The 21965-nt window shown below is 35.7% G+C and overlaps 1 protein-coding gene across 1 annotated transcript in view; it reads left to right on the top strand.

The window, feature by feature from the left end:
* Window positions 1-2886: 2886 nt before the first annotated feature.
* LOC121406300 (fibronectin-like) overlaps window positions 2887-21965 on the top strand; it is a 53857-nt gene continuing 34778 nt past the window's right edge. Inside the window, exons 1-3 of the mRNA XM_041597313.1 lie at window positions 2887-3277; window positions 17729-18032; window positions 19100-19363. Coding sequence (XP_041453247.1) covers window positions 3233-3277; window positions 17729-18032; window positions 19100-19363 — 613 coding nt within the window. The 5' untranslated portion in view covers window positions 2887-3232. The remainder of the gene's footprint in view (window positions 3278-17728; window positions 18033-19099; window positions 19364-21965) is intronic.

Genomic DNA, 21965 nt, shown 5'->3' with positions numbered 1-21965 from the left:
GTACACACGCGTGACCAAAAAAAAACGCGTTTAAAATAAACACGCGTTTGGCCACGCGTGTGTACAGCAATCCATTTGACTGCCTCCCCCCAAAAAAAAATGTCCCTCTGACATAGGGCTAAATAAATTCCAAGATGAGGTTGTATTTTCAATAAAATATACAAGAGTAGAAAGCTTTTTCATAATCTAACTTCTATGAAAATGTCATTGGTCTCGTTTCAGCGGCTTTGAATACACACCCTGTTAAGTAACAGTCGTGATGAATTTCAGCCCATTCAAAGCTTGCAGCACTGCTGTATTTCTGTATTTTCATACTTCTCGAAAGCGAACATTATTTTGTGGAAATTGATGGGTTTTTTCATTCAAAAAGGTACAGTGAATTTGAGGTCATTATAAACTTAATAAAAAAGGGAATGAAATCAAGAATGCAATATTTTTGGAATTAGGCATGAAGCAGACATAACCGTTGTTTCTATCATTGTCCATCTCCCATTATCAAACTTGAAATGAATGATCAGTTACTGTTATTGCTGCTCTGGACTTGCAAGGTTGCTATTTGATGAGCCTGGTTAGATGATGGAGATTTAGCTGTCAGCTCAGGGAATTCCCTGATCAGATTCTGAATGAGCAATTGGGGTTCATATGCTAGGCAATGCAGAACGCACAGGAGTGGTAGCAGTGCCCTACGTATGGAAACTTGGAATGGGCTGAAAAGCACAGTCTTTACATATGATAGACTGTGTATTCAAAACTTCTGAAGGGAAACCAAAGAAATATTTGTACATGAGACGAGCTTCCTAATACAACACATTTAATTGAATATAATTTTTTTAATGATCCAGCCATGTATAGAGGAACATTTTGGGGGACGCGTTATGCAAGTACTTCAATTAAGGGTTTTTTTTCAATTAAGTTTCTTGCAAGCTATCCAGATATTTCGAGGTGAAGTTCTTTTTAGAAACAACTCACAAATTGTTATTACTAATACCAGTCTACTACTACTACTACTATACTACTACTACTACTATACTACTGCTGCTGAGTGCTGCTGCTTCTTCTTCTTCTTCTTCTACTACTACTATACTACTACTACTACTACTACTACTACTACTACTACTACTACTACTACTACTACCACTATCACTACTACTACTATTTCTTCTTTTTCTTTTTCTTCTTCTTCTGCTACTACTACTACTACTACTTCTTCTTCTACTACTACTACTACTACTACTACTACTACTACTACTACTACTACTACTACTACCACTACTACCACTACTACTACTTCTGTTGCCGTTGCTGTTGCTGCTGCTGCTTCTACTATTCCTTCTTCTTTTTCTTCTTGTTCTTCTTCTTCTATTCCTTTCTCCCATTCTTCTTTTTCTGCCATGCTGCATGTACCCCGATTGAATTATTTTACTTTTGAAGTAAACATCTTACTTCCCATACGAACCTTTTACCGGTCATGCTGTGTTTTTAAAGTTTGTAGTTATCACCCTCTAAATCTATATACATTTACATACCAATGAGGCAAGAGCGTTTATTAAAAAGATTTTATTTTTTCTATTTCTGTAAAAAAAATCAATTATCTCTCGACAAGTCTACGCCCTGTTAGTTAGACACAATTAGTCTCCGCCTCCGGTAATCATGGCTAATTCTCATTGCTACAAAACTTATTTGATTCTAGGTTATGGTGATCTTATTTATAGTAAATATGGTTCCTTTACATAATGCAGTAAACTGATTTTTTTTTTCACCTACTAAAAAGTGGCAGCTGGCATATGTGACAGACGTGTAAATAAATCCAAAGTAACATCTTTTTTGTTGTATCATTTTTTTTCTTGTATTCCCCTACTTGTTTTCTATCAAAAGATGATTATACACATAATAATTTAAATAATTGTTGATGTATGCATTTTAACACTACACTTTAAGTGCCTTCGTATATTGATCTGACAATTAGCATGACCGAACATAGTCCCACATATGCTTTAAATACGTGTTTATTTCATTTCCAACATAATAATGTAAGAAAAACAAAATAATATTCATGCAAATAATATTCATTGACATAACATTTCTTTCATAGTATTTGGTTTCCGCGAGTAGATTTTTAGCGAATTGAAGATCCATAAAAAAGTAAATTAAATGTTTTAAGTTTTAGACTCCGCTTTTCAGTGCATGTGATTGAGTTGAGTTAAAAATAATCACGATCATTATACACGTTATAGTTCAATTTAGAATTGGGCTATATGAATGATTCCTTGTTCTGTTGATTCGGGTTTTAACTCTTAGCTCGGATTCGTCCATAATTCAAATTAAAAGGATTGACAGTATATGATGTTTTATTGTTTTTAATCTATCATCTTTTTGCACTTTTTCTTGCGATTATTTGAAACATAATGAGAGATTGGGACAAAATGATTATCTTTTGAAAGGCCCAGGCTCGCTTGGTTTAGTTTGCAGAAGTACGAGTTTATACTCATAAAATATGCATACCGATATTTTGCATAGAAAATGAAACCTCTGTTCAGTATCGGGGCGAGATTAGTTGCAAAACAAAATAGATGCCAAGGATTAAACAGATTTAGAGCAAATTCCGACAAGGACTCGACCTATGCATTCGAATAGAAATTTCCCGTTTCGCCTCGCATTGAAATCTCCAAAAGGGTCAAAATCACACTATAATCATTTCCATATATCTATTATACGCAACGAGCGACATAATACAGTTTATTTGCATGATAAACTTCGGGACCGGTACGGGTGTTTTGTTAGAATGCACGGCAGCGTGAATGTCTTTCAAAAGAAACTTGGGTGTGTTACGAATAGAGTTATGGAGGAAAAATGCAGTATCATATTTGGAACACCTTGAAATATGTAATCGTATATTGAACTGTGGCGTACACACACGACAAGGGTGTATGTCCCTACGTGCATCGATCGCTGTACATTTTGGGCGTGCCGGGCCAAAGGGATCAAGTGCAAACTTCTCGAACTTTTATTTTACCTGCCCTCTTACCTAAAGCAAAGATAAATGAATTCTAACCACCACTTTAAACCAATATTATAGTGAGATTTGGAGAGTTTTGCAAATTGGATACCCTGTCGGAGAATTTTAGGGGTGCAAAATCAGACTTCTATTCATGTCTATCAAGCTAGGGTATCTTAGATTTCGTGGAGTTGGAGTGTGAGTTTACCCCCCTTGTGGGGTGCGACCTATACCAATATGGATTCACGGATATCAATCTTTCTCGTGTTCTGTCTCGTTTCGGTAAGTTATCAATTATATTTTTTTCCAATTTTAAGTCATACAGTTCCTAAACCTACGAGAATATGATGTTAACATATAACAATAATGATAAAACTTATCTCTTTTAAATGTATATACTTACCCTCAGCTTTTTGTTTTTATTTTAAGTGCCTAGGGACTAGCACAGTTACAATTAACCCTTTTTTAAAAGCGTCGATATAATCTGTATTATGGTTCTGAATAATTCAATTCAAGTTTATATTGCTCTCCGCATAAAAATGAACATAATGGTGGTATAATACATAGGACCAAAGCTTACATAACATCAAAGACATAAAAGTAACACAAAAAAGCATTGAGAGGGAAGCAGCCAAAAAGGAAAAGAATATCCATTTAAAACGGCCGACCCAACTTACTTTAACAAGAATAATAATTATTGTCAATTAGATTTAGATTACATTTTAAAAAAAGTATTTACAAACAGGTTTAATTATCAAATATAAAGTTTGTGAAGTTACGTTTGAAAAATATTAAATGAACAAGATGTTTTCAAATTAACCGGCAAAGGATTCCAAAGTAGTGGGTCACGAAAGAAAATAGATTTATGAGAAAGGTAAGTTCTTATTTTGGGAAAGTGGAAGTTTGCAGCATTTCTAGAAGGGTAACCATGAATATTATAATTTAAATTAAAACAGTTCGATATAAAAGATATATAAAGAATACGATGATGATATATAGTACGAGTGATATTTTTGAAATTTATTTTTAGATAACTGATATAAAGATTTTCTGTTCAATATCATTCCAATGTTAATAGTATAATGTACACCATACATAATAAAAACACTGTAATAAATTATTTTACTCATCTGTTACTAATCAAGAGAATAAGAAAGGAATAAAATACGGTATAAATAAACTTGATATAAATTGCTTAAATAAGGGAAACTTAAAGAATATAGACAAGAAATATAAGAAGTATTCAAGGCATGGGGTTATCGATACGTATTTGGGATGGCGGACGGTCTCGAAGGGTGTGACGATATGATAGTTAAACTATAGAAACCAAATCCGATTTGAACAATCACTCCAGTTTAATCTGGGCTTCTGTATCACAATATGATTTATAATTACCCCCCCACCCTCTCAACTGAGTGCCCACTAAGTTAGAAGACCGATATACATATCATATACAGTTGAGGCCAGAAGTTTACGCACCCAGGCAATTCAAAGAAAATTTGACACTTGCCAAAAATCATAAAAATGTACTGTATCTTATGAAATATTTGTGCTATCATGACGAATATGATATCGAACAAATGAGTATATCATACCCCTTCATCACATTGCTTTGTCATCAGGAGCTGAAAAATATTTGAGTGTAATTTTTTCCCAAAAAATCTTCATATTTTAGATAAATCAAAAATAAAAACTTGACAAAAACATTTCACATTTGCGCTAGTTACTTCTCAACACAAACATTTCAGATTATATTTTTTGTCCAGTGGTGACATATCATGATAGAAAAAGTAATATAAATCATACATTTGAAATTGATGTATTTCTATATAATGATCTTTGAAAATATAAAAACAAACAATAGAATATACATTTGCACAAATATTACTTTCTTTCTTCATGAAATTCTACCTGAAATTTACTTTAATGCCAGCGGCATCTCAATCATGTAAAAGAGCTTAATATGCTCTTTTATTTCAAACCAAATTTGGCATGGTAGTGTTTATATTTCTGAAGATATAGTAAATTTAAGATGTCTGGCAAGTGAACGAATTTCACTGAATTCCATGGGTGTATGCAAACTTTCGGCCTCAACTGTATATACAGTTGTCCTCAAAATTATTCATACCCCTTGTGGAAAAACATTCTTTGGTAGATTCTTTACTTGTAAAAGCTATTATGATGTAACTTTCTTTGTATCTTTTGTCTGCTTGTTGCTATGCATGATTTGACATATGAGCTGGCAAGTCTTCATTAGCATAATAATAGATAGGGTCGAAAGTTATTTTTTGCACTTGTTCAGAATTATTCATACCCTTGCCAATACCTCAGCAAAAATGTCCTTTTATGACAATGCGCATTATTTTCACTGTCTGGGAATGTGCTATTCTTTGTTCTATAGTTATTTCAAGATGTTCCAATGAATTAAATACCCTCTTTGTTAAACAAGCCATTAAACAATGATGGAAAATAGCATCTTTCTAAAAGGGTATAAATAGAGGAAAGCATTCTGGTTATTCTCAGTCTCTGATAATCATGGCCAAGAAGGAGCTCAGTGAGGACCTACGGCAACGTCTTGTGAATGCCCACATTGAGGGAAAAGGTTACAAGGCCATTTCAAAGCAGTATGACGTCCCTGTGGCAACAGTCCAGAGCATAATCAAGAAGCACAAGAGGTACAACACTGTGAAGAACCTTAGTGGGCTTGGCAGGAAGTGCAAGGTGTCCCCTAAACTTGCCAGGAAAATCTGCAGAGAGGTCAACAACAACCCCCGGACCACAACCAAGGCCCTACTTGAAACGCTTGACCGGTCAGGGACGAAGGTGTCCGGTCCACCATCGAGAGTCTTGCACAAAGGAAGTCTCCATGGACGCAGGCCTCGGAAGACACCGTTGCTCAGGAAGAAACACCTGAAGGCTCGACTGGCCTTTGCTAGAGGTCATCTGAAGCAAAATCCAAGCTTTTGGTCAACCATCCTGTGGTCTGATGAGACGAAGTTGGAGTTATTTGGCCATATGGATGTTGAATACGTCTGGAGGAAGAAAGGGGAAGCACACAATCCAAAGAACACTGTGCCAACCGTCAAGCATGGTGGTGGGCACATAATGCTATGGGGATGTTTCTCTTCCAGTGGCACAGGGAACCTCGTTAGAGTCAAAGGAATCATGAAAAAGGAGGATTACATCCAGATCCTTGATGAGAACTTGTAGGAATCTGCCGAAAAACTCCAGCTTGGCCCCAACTGGAAGTACCAACAAGACAATGACCCAAAGCATACCGCCAAGCTGGTGAAGAAATGGTTCAAGGACCATGATAACAACGTCCTAGAATGGCCAAGTCAGAGTCCTGACCTGAATCCGATCGAGAACTTGTGGCGAGACATGAAAGTCAGAGTGATGGCTAGGAACCCGACTAACCTGACCCAGCTTGAGGCCTACGCCAAGGAAGAATGGGCCAACATCCCGCAGGAGACGTGCAGGAAGCTTGTGGACACTTACAGGAATCGTCTAGAAGCAGTTGTAAAGAACAAAGGCTATGCTATTGACTATCGATGAAAGACATTGGACTCAGAAAACCTAGGGTATGAATAATTTTGAACATGACATTGTTTGAATATCTATGAATAAAATACCCCTGAAAAGAGAAATTTCTTGAATTGTGCATTGTTGTTATTCTTTCACTAGTAGGTCTCACATAAATCATAGAGAAACTTGATAAAATGGATTCATTTCATCACAAACATGAAAAATCACAAATATCAACAAGGGTATGAATAATTTTGAGGACGACTGTATATATATATATATATATATATATATATATATATATATATATATATGTAATAAATATTTCTAATTTTTTTTTATTCACCCTGTATTTTTCTTTATACTACACTCTAAAAACAAATCAGTCAAACATGACTAGTTGATAGGGTCAGCTGGGTGCAACTGTTTTTCTAGTCGTATTTTACTAGAAAATAGTTATTGCTGACTAGAATATACGTCAGTTGCACCCAGCTGACTACTGGTCTAGCCAATTTGACTGATTTTTTTAAAGAGTGTACAACAACCGACGCAGGACCTTCATATATATATATATATATATATAGTGTAAAGAAATGGATGAAGAGAACAATGGTAGGCGTAGCTTAAATCAAGGTTCCCCAGAGCTATCTACCCTTTGGAAAAATTGGTGATGCCGAAAAAATGTCTCTGCCGGGAATCGAACCCGGGCCCCCAGATTTGAACGCCGGTGCCTTAACCACTAGACCACAGAGACGGGTTAGTGGCTAGGCGACCCTGATCCAAACAAAAGAGTTGCCAAAGCTTTTGTGTATGTTTAGCTTCACACACATTTGTATACTTTCTCCCATACGTGTACTGTATCAAAGCACTAGCTTTGTATCAAAGCAATAGCTTTGATCCAGCTGAGGCATGGCGGCTTGTCATTGTTCAAAACCCAACTTCACCCGACAAAGGAAATTATAATTGGTATGGTGTCGAAAATCTGTCTATCTGACGGTCAATTGGATCAGGGTCGCCTAGCCACTAACCCGTCTCTGTGGTCTAGTGGTTAAGGCACCGGCGTTCAAAGCTGGGGGCCCGGGTTCGATTCCCGGCAGAGACATTTTTTCGGCATCACCAATTTTTCCAAAGGGTAGATAGCTCTGGGGAACCTTGATTTAAGCTACGCCTACCATTGTTCTCTTCATCAATTTCTTTACACAATATTTAAAACAAAAGAGTTGCCAAAGCTGTTGTACATGTATAGCTTCACACACACTCATATATATATATATAGTCTTTGGTAGGATGTCTTTGATCATGCTTCGATTGAGCCCATGACCCCCGGTTTGTAAATTGGGTCTCTGCCTTTCTGCCACTTCGCTGTCATGTCATATTTACTTTATTACTTATTGACTCGGTTGGCCTATATGTTTACAGTTGCACGTCAGTAAATTGGGATATCATGGCACATAAAAAGTTTCCATGCCTGCAATGATCTTAAAGAAACATTCATAACAAATTATTGTCATTAAAGAGAAAAGGGTAGATACAACTATATTTTATTCATGAATATAATGATTTACGTTCAAATTAACTCGGATGAACTTTTTTAGAAATAAAAATACCTTTTCATAGTAATCGTAGAGAAATAAAAATTAATTGATGAGATTAACAAGTTGACATTTAGACAATCATAATAATAATATTAGATCATAAATGTCCACAGATTTAAACAAGTACAAGTAATTACAATGTAGGAGCGTGGTATCATAAGCAAAATAAACTAAGTTGTCTTTCAATAATTTGTATTTGGAATACCAGGTGGAAATCATTCTTCTTAGAAATATGATATTGTGCATGCTAAACAATACATATTTTCAACTGGATGTGTAAAAGTTTATTTATCATATTTATTATTTCAAAAGAAGTTGAAATAACGGCATGAGATAGAACGTATCATGAATAAGTAACAAAATGAGTTTATTGTAAATCTCGATGGATCGAGGCATATCGATGTAATCTAATTTTTATTTTCTATAAAATAATGACTAATATTGTTTGCAATGTGTCAAATGCAGTTTAGAATTTGATTATATGATTTGTGAAGAAATATTGAACAAGTCGAATGAAGACTTTCTTTGAAAAAAAAATGCTACATGAAACTAACTTGACAGTTCATATAATAATGTGCTCGATAAACAACTTTCATGTTATATTTGGAAAAAGTCTTTTGCAATGAATTTTAGTGCAGCTCTTGTTAGGATTGTGACTTCATTGACATCTGGATTAATTAATTGTTTTACTTTGCCTTAAATCAAAATTAATTTTACAACAAAGAATACTATCCAAGCATACACCTATAACCTACACACATTATTCGGGAGAAAATGGTACGTCTTTCAGACCTTCATGCAATAATTATGTGTTCACGACATGATTTGTCTTTAAAATAAATTGGAGGCATGTAAGGCATGGAGTGTTTTTCGACTCATATACGGTATTTATGAATGAGAAAGAAAAAGTCTCATCGTCTTGCCCATCTTCAAATTGCCACCTATTTGGGAGGGGATGCAAAGCGAAAATGGAAATAATTAACTTTTCATTTTCCTTTTCTGATAAAGCATGATGGAAGTTGCTGTCTGTTTTGTCTAAAGGCCTGCATGGTCACACCGCCCGAGCGTTGTTGGAGCGGTCGTGGAGCGGAGAGAAAAAAATCATCACCGCTCGCTACCGTTCACCATTTTCGATTTCGATTGTTTTTTTTTTCGATTTCGATTTTTTTTTCACCATTTTCGATTTCGATTTTTTTTTTTTTTTCGATTTTTCCCCCCAATTTTGTGAGCGAAATTCGACTCTCTTTCCATTCCGTTCCACGACCGCTCCAACAACGCTCGGGCGGTGTGACCAAGCCTTAAATAGCTTATGTTAATGTTGACTCTCATAATCAATAACAACGACAAAGTTAGTGAGACATCCGACGTATATGGGGGGGGGGGGGTGAATGAATAATGAGGTGCTTATTTCATTTGTGATTATACTATGTAATAACTTCGTACTCTCTCATAAGTGAAATAAAAAAATGAGTTGAGTTTAACGTATACTAAAAACTGAAACCATTAGCTAAAGAACTGACATAAGAGAGAAATTATCAATTGGATCCATATAAACATGTTATTGATTAGGATGGCCTATGGTTTGGAAAGTATATCCAAATCCATTTATAGGATGTTGTTATGATAGCAAAATCACAATGGAGAAACTTTAAATTGAAACAATTGCGATAAAGGCCTGAGCCTGGATATCATATTCTCACTCACAACAGACGCCCACACAGACATGCCCCATCCAACAACACACACCGACCTGACACGCGGGCATATACTTCTCTCTGATCGTACCCCCCCCCCCCCACACACACACACACCCTAAAGCCCGGCTCACACTTTGCGATTCGTTGCGATCCAAATATCATAGAAATTGTGATAACATTTGATTTGGAGATTCCAATTAATAAAATCATACTGATCAGAGTTCATAATATTGGTAGGACTATACTAAAATCGAAATTCAGTCCGGTCGAGCCTCCTTGAATGACTAAAAACAAATTCAAATCCAAATCTTATTGACGTCATCATCGGCTGCGACTGGAAGCCGATTGGGACTACTCCGACCACGGGGGTCTTGGAACTTTGATATTTAATGCAAAATTCGATTTCTTGAATTATCACGTCGCAACGAATCGCATAGTGTGAGCCAGGCTTATCACACACACATCCACCCTACCCCCCCCACTTTTTTTTTTTGAATAATGTTTTTATTCTGATTTCATAAACAAATAGTTACATAACATTTCAATTTAACATTTCAAATCATACATAATACTTTACACTTCATATTTTCACTTTTTTTCCACTAACTTAACAAAATCATGAGTCATATATATATATCTTAAAAAAACAACAATGAAATCAGTTATTATAAAAATACTTAAAGACCAAACTACCCCCTCCCCCAAACAATCACACACACGTCCACACACACACACCCTCACATATATACCCTCACACACATTCACCAACAGACACACCCTCCCTCACAAATACACACACACACACACCCGTTCCCATCATTTTTTCTAAGCTACTAGTACATAATGCCTCAGGCCACTTTAACCCAGACTTAAAAATCTCAGAGCGAGACCACGGTCAAAGGTAGCACGGGCCTGTATTAACGAACTACCTGCTGGGACTCTAAACCCCGGCTTTCAAAGTATGAAGCCAGCCCCTCGTTTGCCTTATACCACACGATACTAGGGGAAGGTGGGGGCATAACCGGTAAACGGACCCTAGCCGCGGCAAAACGGAATTTTGAAATTTGCACAAGTTAATAAAGTACGCCCTCTTTACAAATTCTTTGAAGCAGATGACATGGCGACATAACATTAACCATGAACTTTCATCCAGCAATATCTGAGCACATCCGAGTAATGTCTCTAAAAAAAATACACCCTCCTGATCTAAGGGGAGGAGATGACTATAGATCTGTAAATTTGTAGTTGCTGTATCGATTTTGATATTAATCATAAAGACAGCAACGTCAGACACATGTTTTTGCATGCCTTCGGGGATTTTGCATAATTGCAAACCTTTTATAAGAAAATACACCATTGGGGCAAAATGTACTCTAGACGTAAGAGACAAAATGGAACCATTTTGCTCCAAGTATGTTCCATTTTCCCCTGGTTTAAAATTACATGTTATAACACGCGCTTTCAGTTTCTCTTGAATTTACACCTGGAAATGCATAAATTGTCGTTGATATAACAAAAGGACAAATAGTTTTTATCTGAAATTGTCAGTGTCATTGTGTTTGTGACGTTAATGACGTTATAATGCAAGTTTAAAATTAATTTCATTATGCCCTATATACCTTCCTCTATGCACCACCACCACCCTAGGTAGCACGCACACACCCACCATCCACACGAACACCTCTCCATAACACATTTCCCCCTCACACATACACGCACACACACACACCCTCACACACTGTGCGCTAATACCAAGGACATATAGACCTACATTCCGTATTGACAATATCATCACCATATTCATCTTCATCACCATCATTATCATAATCGCCGTCATCATCTTTATCATCATCATCATCATCTTCTTCTTCATCATCATCGACATCATCATCGTCGTCGTTTTTTCATCATGATTATGTATATTATCGCATTATCATTAAGTAAGAATTTCATTCATTCTGCGCCATCATTTCTGCACAATCCGAAAATGATTATTATATTCAACCGACGTTTTGGTTAGTCGTAAACATATTTGCTTTACATTGACAATCCGTCTTCTGCAAATGATTTTATGTTTTAAATACTGTATATTTATGTTTCATTGTGAAAATTTCTTTTTAATAGTTGCCTTATGAAAAAGAAAACCAAAGCAAGTAAAAAAAAATCAAAGTCAAATATTAAGCCCTGACTGGAAGACACTGCTGTTAACAGATTTACGACTTAAGAATGACAAAATTTTAAAAAAATCCGTCCGAAATGGTAACGCCCATTATTATGATTCAATGTTTCCTTACAAAGAATTGTATGAGTCATCAGGGCTCCGTATCAAAACGGTTAGCGTTAATCGCTAAATGAAATGGCCGATCAAGATCATCGTTCTTGATCTAGATCAAAAGCATGCGCATTTTGCTTTGTAGAGTGACTAGGAACCACTGATCCGAATTGTTCTTTCAAATTAGCGATTAATCGCCAACCTTTCTGTGACGGCCCCAGTTTGGTGGCCATACTTCGACAGGAATTAAGCGTCTTTTTGCAATCACTACGTAAACCTTTTCTTGCAGCTATTCTTTTGCAAAATATGCAAGTCAATTCTCCGTGGACAGCTGAAAGGTTTCTGTCGAAAGTTGGTGGACTGGGGCATCCCATAATTATGGCTAACGTAACGTTTACAACTTCGGTTACTTTTTTAATAGAAAAATCATGTATATAAAACTTTATTGTAACAAAGTAGTTTATTGCAATCTTTATACTAGGGCCTTGCACAAATAAGCTGGTATTATAATTTGGAAGCAGGAAATTGATAATAATTATAATATTATGCTAAAACATACAATTGTTCTTTTTAAATCGTTTTTACAAAAGTAAGGCACAGGGGCTGATTCATCAACTCTCCCATTTGAAATTCAACAATTTATTGATCATTATAAAATAATGACTTCCCTCTCGCAAAAAATCCTGAAAAATCTTGCATTTCAAAGATTAAACTATAGAAAGAAACCGGTAAAAAAAGCCCATTTTGCAGTCCTAATATAAACAAGAATTCGGAAATACGATCATGCATGTTGAGGAGCAACTGAAAAGAAACAAAGATGGAAAATTGAAATAGCATGAAATGAGCTGGGTAGGTGAAATGGATAACGTGCTGTTAATCAGAGGAAAAAAAAATCTCTGGAGCAGGTTTTCTTGAAGTCAACAAAAGATCAAAGCAGCTTATTTTGCACCACGTGCATAAAATCTATCACAATAGATCGAATCATTACATTGGATCAAACTTTAATCTAGTTACCGAAATACATAACTATAATACAAGAAACAGCCATTTCAACTTTTGCTTACCAGAAAGGGTGGGTAGTATTAGTAACTCCTTTTATTACAATGCTATAAAACATTGGAATTCCCTTCCCAATGATATAAAGGAAATAGGAAACTTTTTGCACTTTAAGAGGAAATTAAAAGAATATTTTTCACTTGAGAGTCAAAAAGAAGATGCAAATGATATGTTGTACGGTCGTCCCCTCTCTTCTTCTGCTCCTCCTCTTCCTTCTCCTTCTCCTTCTTTTCTTCTTCTTCTTCGTTATATTCTTGTATATATCTTATTTATTGTCTTTTTTTCTCTCTTTAAACCTCTTTCGAGGGACTTTATTTACATCTCTATAATACAATTTACAAATCACAAAGTATATACAGTAATCAAATTAATCAATCAATAAATGAGTTCCAGCAATATGTCAATTTCCTTTGTATTCTTATTTTTGGTAACATATTTTGAACTTAAATACCATCTTAGTTTCATTTTCAAATTCATTCATAATCTATTTACGTTAACAAAATAATAGCCTTTTTTCATACTCGTTTCAATATAATTTCTGTAAATGGTGTATTGAGTAAAATTCAAAATGATATTAATTAACCAGTATTTCGGTTCCTGTATATTCCAACCTAAAATCACTATGTTTTCATTAACACAGATCTGTACTTTAGAAACAGAAAGAATTGTATCTTCTACCATTTTCCATAGAGGTTTTATATTCTCACATTTTATCAACATATGCATTATTGTTCCCTTAAGTAAACAGAGATTACATTTATCATCATTTTTAAACTCCATTTAAATAAATTTGATTGGGACGGAAGTATTTTATGCAGAAGCTTAAAATTAAATTCTCTAACCTTGTTATCTTTTATTTGTCTAAGTTTAAAATACAGGACTTTGTCCCAATTAATTTCTATCTGAAGTCCTAAATAATTTTGCCAAAACATAAAGAAAGATGCTTCTGTTTTGTTATGTTCTAAATAATAATGATAATAATGTCTAGCTTTCAAGATATTTACATGAATTATATCACCATTTGATATTTCAATAAGGTTAGGTATAATCGTTATTTCCTTTTGTTGTGCATTTGATCTATTTTCCAGCCATGTGTTGGAAAATGCTTTCTTCAACTTTTGTAGTTCAAAATTGTATTATAGTTTTCTGTTTTCAAAATCATCAAATACCGTATTGAGGTTTTTCCATTTAGTTTTATAACATGATTTACCAGCAATACACCAGATTTCCTCCACTTATTAAAACTTAGCGTTTCATTTTGTATTTTTATATTACTGTTATTCCATAAAACTTGTTTTGGAATATCAGTTATTTAAAAAAAATTCTGGTATCTCAAATTTGCCCAAACATATAGAAAATCGATATAAAAGGAGGGTAGATTATACCTTTTCCCTAAATTAACAATGTCTAGACTATTACAATTATAATGTAAACATAATGGAAAACCACCGATCTTATTTGTCCAATAAGTAAAAAGAGTTTTCCATGCTCCCTTTATTTATTGTCTATATATCTTATTTATTGGTAATTAAATTCTGATTTTTTTTCTTCATTTTTAATATGTATATAATTTTACCATTTTATCATCTTAATTCTGTATTATTGAGGACCCCACTGGAAATAAGCTTTCGAGCTTTCGTGGGTCATCCTGTGCAAGCCTGTTGTTTTAATGCTACTGTATATATGTTATGGTGACTTGCCAAATAAAATCAATCAATCAGGTGTCCCCCCCCGGCATTTCGCACGAAGTTTTTTAGTGGGCCTGGGATGCATGCCCTCAACGTTGATAGATAAAAAAAAATACGAGAACGAAAAATTAAAAAGATGAAGCAGACGACATACACTGTAAAAAGCGTGAGATGTGATGGCCTGCTTTGGAATGGAAGGGTGAGCACTTGGCTTACTCGATGGAATGTCATCGTCACTTAGTCAGCACCTATGAGTGGATAAATTGTGATTCGATCTATCTTGAATTGAGGTAATTGGAAATGGTTCAGTTAATTTGGGGCATAATTTTGTTGGGTCTCCAACGCGGGTCCCCATTCCTCACGTCTCGGATTCGAGATCGATCGGTGCGGTGATTCACGCGGAGCAAGGTACCGGTAGTCCCCCGGGCCAGGCCCTAGTACCGACTGATCGCTGCCGGGCCCAGGCAGTGCATGCATGCACGCGCCCACAACAGCACAGGGCCGATTGGGATGGTGGTGGTTGCTCCAACTTCACGATCGTCTGTGAGAAAATTATTGAATTGATAATCATGAAATTTGGTGTTTGACATTAGCATGACTAGTACTAATAGGCCTAGTAGTACAGAAGAATTTCCATCTAAATTGTTTAAAGTTTAAACAATCTAACTTTAACAGTTGGATGGAATTTCTTTTGTCCGAGTCTGAGACTTTGCTAAATATGCAAGCAGTTTGAAATTGACTGAGACTCTGTACACTGTGCATGTGTCTGTGTGAGTGAGCTGATAATGCAAATGGATATGGAAATTGCCATTGGCATTGCTTGGGCATTGTTGGAAACAAAAATGGGTGGTTCACTTCCAATAAACGAGTAATTAACTAACATTGTGTTGTTAGATTGGCAATTTTCCCTGTCATTCTAAGTCAGACTCAGAGTTATGCATTTTGAGTTGAATCATGAATCATTCATCATGTTCATGATTGGGCAAAGTGTGTAGTTTAGGAAGCTAAAGATAGGGTCAAAGGTCATCTTGGGGTCAAACGGTCAAGTTTGAATTCAAATGCTCTTGTTTCTCTATTTCTGCATCAGTATTGGTACTGGTACAAATAAATCATTTGGTAATACCACATGGATGTTCATGAGGATGATAATGTCAAAGGCCATCCAGGCTAGGGTTTCAAAAGAGCACATTGCATATTGTTTTCTCACGAAATCAGGCAAGACTCCTGATTTGTGAACCACCTTCTTTGTACTTCTTCCCAACATTTTTAGCATTTTGTCTTAAAAGTATTTCTGTGGTGCACTCACTATATTATATATACAGGGCCGTCGCCAGGGGGGGGGGTGCGGAGGGTGCGAACGCACCCCCCTTCAGAACCAAATTAATATAAAAAAATAAAAAACAAATAATAAAATAAAAAACAAAACAAAACAAAACCGGAGGGGGGGGGGTGACATCTAGCAATGGTAAGCCAGTATCCTTCACAGACACCGAAACTGCATTGAGGAACAATAGGCATGTTGACCAGTATGTTCTTTCTATATCCATTCTGGCCGGCGGGCTATATAACTGCATGAAATTGAGTTAATACGTTGTTTTTTGTGTTTTTGTGTTTTTTTTTTCATAAAAAGCACCCCCCTAGAAAAAAGCTGGTGACGGCCCTGTATATATGATGTTCTTTGCAGAGGTGTCACCTCCATATCCTATTGTAAATTCTACAAATGTCCTAATATAAAAAATGCTTTGAAAAGCAATGTTGAATTTAAAGGACAAGTCCAGCACCCTAACAAAAAGTTGACTTGAATAAAGAGAGAAAAATCCAACAAGCATAATAACTGACAATTTCATCAAAATCAAATTTAAAATATGTTTTTTTTTATTTGTAAGTTACATTTAAATTCACAATTCACAGTTATATACCCTTGACTGATGGCATCACCCACTCACTATTTATTTTTGTGTTTCATAAAATATTTTACTTTACATTGTCATGTGAATAAAAACTTTGTTCTTCCCTGAATATGTGGATTTACCTTTGTATTCACATATTTTGGACCAGAAAAGTTGGCAATTATTGTTAAATCTGTAAAAATGGTAATATTTCTTAAATTCAAACATATAATTCAAACGAAATATAAGAACTTGTGAGTGACACAATTGACCTTCTCATTGCATATCACTGAGTTGTGTGATCATCCCAAAGAATGTATACCACTAACATATTCCAATATCTAAAAAAATCCTGGGGCAATTGATCCTTAGCTCATGTCGGACCAGCCATGTGGAATTCACTACCACAGGAGCTGAAGAACTCAAACTCTGCAACATCCTTTTAATAAGGGCAACCTAATATTGCATTTGTTCACTAGCACATACTACTAGGTTTGAAGACAGACATTTTTGAATATTTATGATGTATCTTTTCTTGTACTTCTCTAAGTTCTCTATACTTTTATGTTTTGCTCTCTTAAAGCGCCTTGATAAGACTATGTGAATCCTATGTTTTATTAGTATAATGTTTTGTTAAAAATAAGAACAGCTTTAATTATTTTGAAGAAATTTTCAGCGTTTTGCTTGTTTGATATTTGATTATTGTGTATGAATGAATATGTGTGAATATTCATTGTGTACATATGTGCAAATTTGATCAGCTACACCAATCGAGCACGAATGATTGCGGCTTGATAATGACTAGTCAGTTCTGTTATAGACACATGAACACATGATTTTGTTCCAATCTCAATTTGTGATAATTTTTATAGATTTGCAGGAATCAAAACCAGGCCATGGGCTATCAATTTATGTTTGGATTCAAATTAACATTTTTCTGGGGTTGACTTGACCTTTAAGGATCATGATACTAATTCAAAATATTTCTTCATACTAATCAATGTCTTGCAGCTTGCTATAGCCCAGACGCCTGGTCAGGTACGGAGCCTTGCCATTAGTGACATTCAGCAGTGGGGATTTAGCGCATCGTGGCAAGAGCCGCTTGACGGCAACACCCCAGTGCGTTACAATGTTACCATCGAGTCAACGAACCCTGTTCGTGAGGCCTATGAGATGAGTTTCGAACCGGCTTCTAATGGAGTGTACGAGGTGGACCATCTCTACGATAGTAGCACTTATAGTTTCAGCGTGGTAGCTGTTAACTCGGACGGCCAGGCGGGAGAAGCAGTTGTTGAGAGTAATATTGTTATTCCACGTAAGTATCAATACTTCACAGGCGAGACAAATACACGTAGGCTCGGCAAAGGGTGACTCCTTGAGAACACAAAACTGTTTTTTTTTCCAGAATATTTTCATACTTTTCTGAAACATATAAATGCTTTAAAATTTTTATTTGAACATTTTGACATCATTGTATTTCACTCCCAAAACGTCGGATTCAAGCTCCCTGTAAGTTGCAAAAAGGCCCCTTGAATGCCGGCTTCTTTATGATGGGGCGCAGGTGTACAAGAAGCAGTTCTAAATGGGAGAGGGGGTTGGGGCAGGGGAAACATCCAAGAGGGCCTGCCTGTAACAAAATGTTGGTGGCATATGTTGGAGGAGGGATGCAGCTTTTTTTTTCATATAAAGTTGAAAGCAAGGGAGAAAAGCAATTGAGCATATCATGGAGGCCCTTTTGCATCTCTGAAGGGTTTGGGGCACCAGTTTGGTGAATTTTCAGATTTTTAGCAAAGAAGTGTAAATTTCACAATATTTGGAGGCAGTGGGGGTGAGATGTAGGTAACAAGGGCAACTACCCCTCCCCTATTATTAACACTGGGTGTTCTGGTGATGACCCCACATGACCCCCGCCAAAATATTTCAAGTAAAAAAAAGATAAACAAAACCACTCTCAGAAGCAGAATATCATTTACATTGTGATTAAAGAATATTTTTATTTTCCTACGAAGAAAATATTCTATTCATCTGAACTTTATGCTATCATTGAAATTGAGAACAGTGTCACGTCCGATCCGGTACGCTTTGTCAGCTCGTCAAATACAATAACATCAATTGTGCATCAGCACGAAGTGGCAGTGATGATTTTCCGCCATTTCAGAAGAAGCATCCTGGATTGGACGTGAAACTCTGTCACATTTTATTCATTTTTTATTCAAACCAACTATATGTAGTGGCTGTAAAAAAACGTTGAAATGGCTACCGTAGGAGAAATGTGACTGCATCATAATCAGATTTATTTTCTCTTTCGCAACTCCTAGTTCTTCCTGGATGAATCAAAACATACATCAGTTTAATCTTCTTTTTGTCATTGACTCTTTTTAGCATGCCGCATTTGCCTTGATACGGCTGGAATTAACTATTTCAGCTTCATCTTTGAACCCACGTTCAGTGAAGATAGTTACCTCGTCGGACGATCAGTGGATGCGACATCAGAGACCGAGTATCCTCCCAGAAACCTCGCCGGTGGTCTTTCTTCATTATTTTACTTTCAGCTTAGCTCTCCACTGATACCTGGTGTCCTCTATGAATTTGAAGTGCGCAGGGATAGCGATGATGTACTTCTTGCAGCATCACGATATAGAACAAGTGAGTAAAAACAGTTAGGATGCAATTCTGCTAATTAAACCTCGAGGTTTAACCCTAGTCTCAACTATAATTTTAAACCACACTTCTATGGAATGCTTGGCTGCTTAATGTTTCTTCCATATTCGTGGCAATTATACGGTATCATTTAGTTCATTAAATTCCATATTATTTTTGTACTTCCCTATTCCTCCCATTTCGCAATATAGACAATATTTCATACTTCCAAAAGAACGACACGATACTAAATTGAAGACGAATATAAAGAATAGAACATAACATTTTAATAAACGGAACATGTTTCGAGGTGTCGCACCTCATCCTCAGCCTGAAAATTATTAACAGAGTCATTGGTATTTATACAAAGATGTCAAGTAAAAATTTCAAGAATGTAGTTACACAGAATTACAAGGTGTGAATTCAGTGTTAAATGGAATGAAGTAAAAAAAAATCTACAAGTCTATGGAGTCATCAGATAGGGGTGGGTTAAATTAAATGGATAACATTATTTGGTAATTGTACACCTGTTGGTTTAGTTGAGGTTGTTTCCATTTGATGAAAAGCCCTTCTTTTATTTTTAGTTGAAAATCTGTTTGAGCAGTATCGAGAATTTTGAAACAGTGGGTATTGCATTCTAACAAGCATTGGGGTGACGTATAACAATGATGTATGTTTTAGTAAAGATGAACTGATTGAATTGTTCAAATATGCTACCAAACAGACCCAATTCCTAATCAATGGTGAAATGTATGACCAGGTTGATGGAGTTGCTATGGGCTCTCCTCTTGCCCCTACACTGGCAAACCTATTTATGGGTCATCATGAAAAGAAATGGTTGGAAGAGTTTGAAGGACCCAATGTTCCATTCTATCGCAGATATGTAGACGATGTGTTTTGCATTTTAACAATGAAGATGAGGTTCAAACCTTTCATGACTATTTGAACTCCAGGCATCCCAATATAAATTTCACTGTTGAAAAGGAAGAACATGGACAGTTGCCCTTTTTAGATATTTTAATCAACAATAGCACAGATGTTTATACTACTTCAGTCTTTCATAAGAAGAATTACACTGGGTTGTATACAAATTTTCTCAGCTTTACTTGTTACAAATACAAAACCGGATTGATTAGAACGCTGATAGATAGGGCTTACAAAATTTGCAGTCACTCTCATCTCTTTGATACTTGTATCGAGAATTTGAAGAAGGTGTTGAACAGAAACATGTACCCAGGTTGGTTGATCGAAAGGTCATTGAACCAATACTTTCAAAACATCCAAAACCCAAACAATGGTCAGGAGAAAAAGACTACAAGATTTTTCAAGTTACCATATATTGGTAAAGCATCAAAGGAACTTGAAAAGAGAATCAACATTATGGTTAAACAATATTGCCAAGATCTTCATATTACTCTTTCTTTCTCATCTTTCAAGCTCAGTTCTTTACTTTCTGTGAAAGACTCCATTCCCCAGGAGCTTCGTGCTCGTGTCATATATCAATTTACATGTGCGAGATGTAAAGCTCGCTATATTGGTCAAACCAAGCGTCATTATAAGACACGAGTACAGGAACACCTGGGGAAGGACAAGAACTCCCATGTCTGGAGACACTTGCAATCGTCACCCCAATGCTTGTTAGAATGCAATACCCACTGTTTCAAAATTCTCGATACTGCTCAAACAGATTTTCAACTAAAAATAAAAGAAGGGCTTTTCATCAAATGGAAACAACCTCAACTAAACCAACAGGTGTACAATTACCAAATAATGTTATCCATTTAATTTAACCCACCCCTATCTGATGACTCCATAGACTTGTAATTTTTTTTAACTTCATTCCATTTAACATTGAATTCACACCTTGTAATCCTGTGTAACTACATTCTTGAAATTTTTACTTGACATCCTAACTGTATAAATACCAATGACTCTGTTAATAATTTTCAGGCTGAGGATGAGGTGCGACACCTCGAAACATGTTCCGTTTATTAAAATGTTATGTTCTAGACAATATTTGTAAAAGCAGTTTAGTGGAATTAGAATGATTTTTAATTGGTGAATGCATGGGTTGAGAACTGGCACTCCAATGACTCCATACAAGTGTGGTCAAAGCTAACCCAGGTTTAAAGGTCAAGTCCACCCCAGGAAAATGTAGACTTGAATAAATAAAGAAATATCAAACTAGCATAGTGCTGAAAATTTCATCAAAATCGGATGTAAAATAAGAAAGTTATGACATTTTAAAGTTTCGCTTATTTTTCCAAAAAACAGGGATATGCAAAACTAGGCAAGTCAGTCGATGATGTCCATCACTCACTATTTCTTTTGTTTTTCATTGTTTGAATTATACAATATTTCAATTTTTATAAATTTGAAAACAACCAACTTGACTGAACCATATAAGATTAAAATATGCTAATTCCACATGTTCAGGGAGGAATTAATCGTTGCATCACTTGACAATGAGGAGAAAATTAGAAAACTTCATATGTAATATAATAAAATACAAAAGAAACAGAGAGTGGATGATGTCATAGTCTCCTCATTTGCATACCAGCCAGGATGTGTATAACTTTCAGTGTTATGCTTGTTGGATTTTTCTCTA

The sequence above is a fragment of the Lytechinus variegatus genome, chromosome 19 (assembly GCF_018143015.1).
Source record: "Lytechinus variegatus isolate NC3 chromosome 19, Lvar_3.0, whole genome shotgun sequence".
Classification (NCBI taxonomy): domain Eukaryota; kingdom Metazoa; phylum Echinodermata; class Echinoidea; order Temnopleuroida; family Toxopneustidae; genus Lytechinus; species Lytechinus variegatus.
Note: the sequence above shows the minus strand (reverse complement) of the source record. Positions and strands in the feature narration are given on the sequence as shown.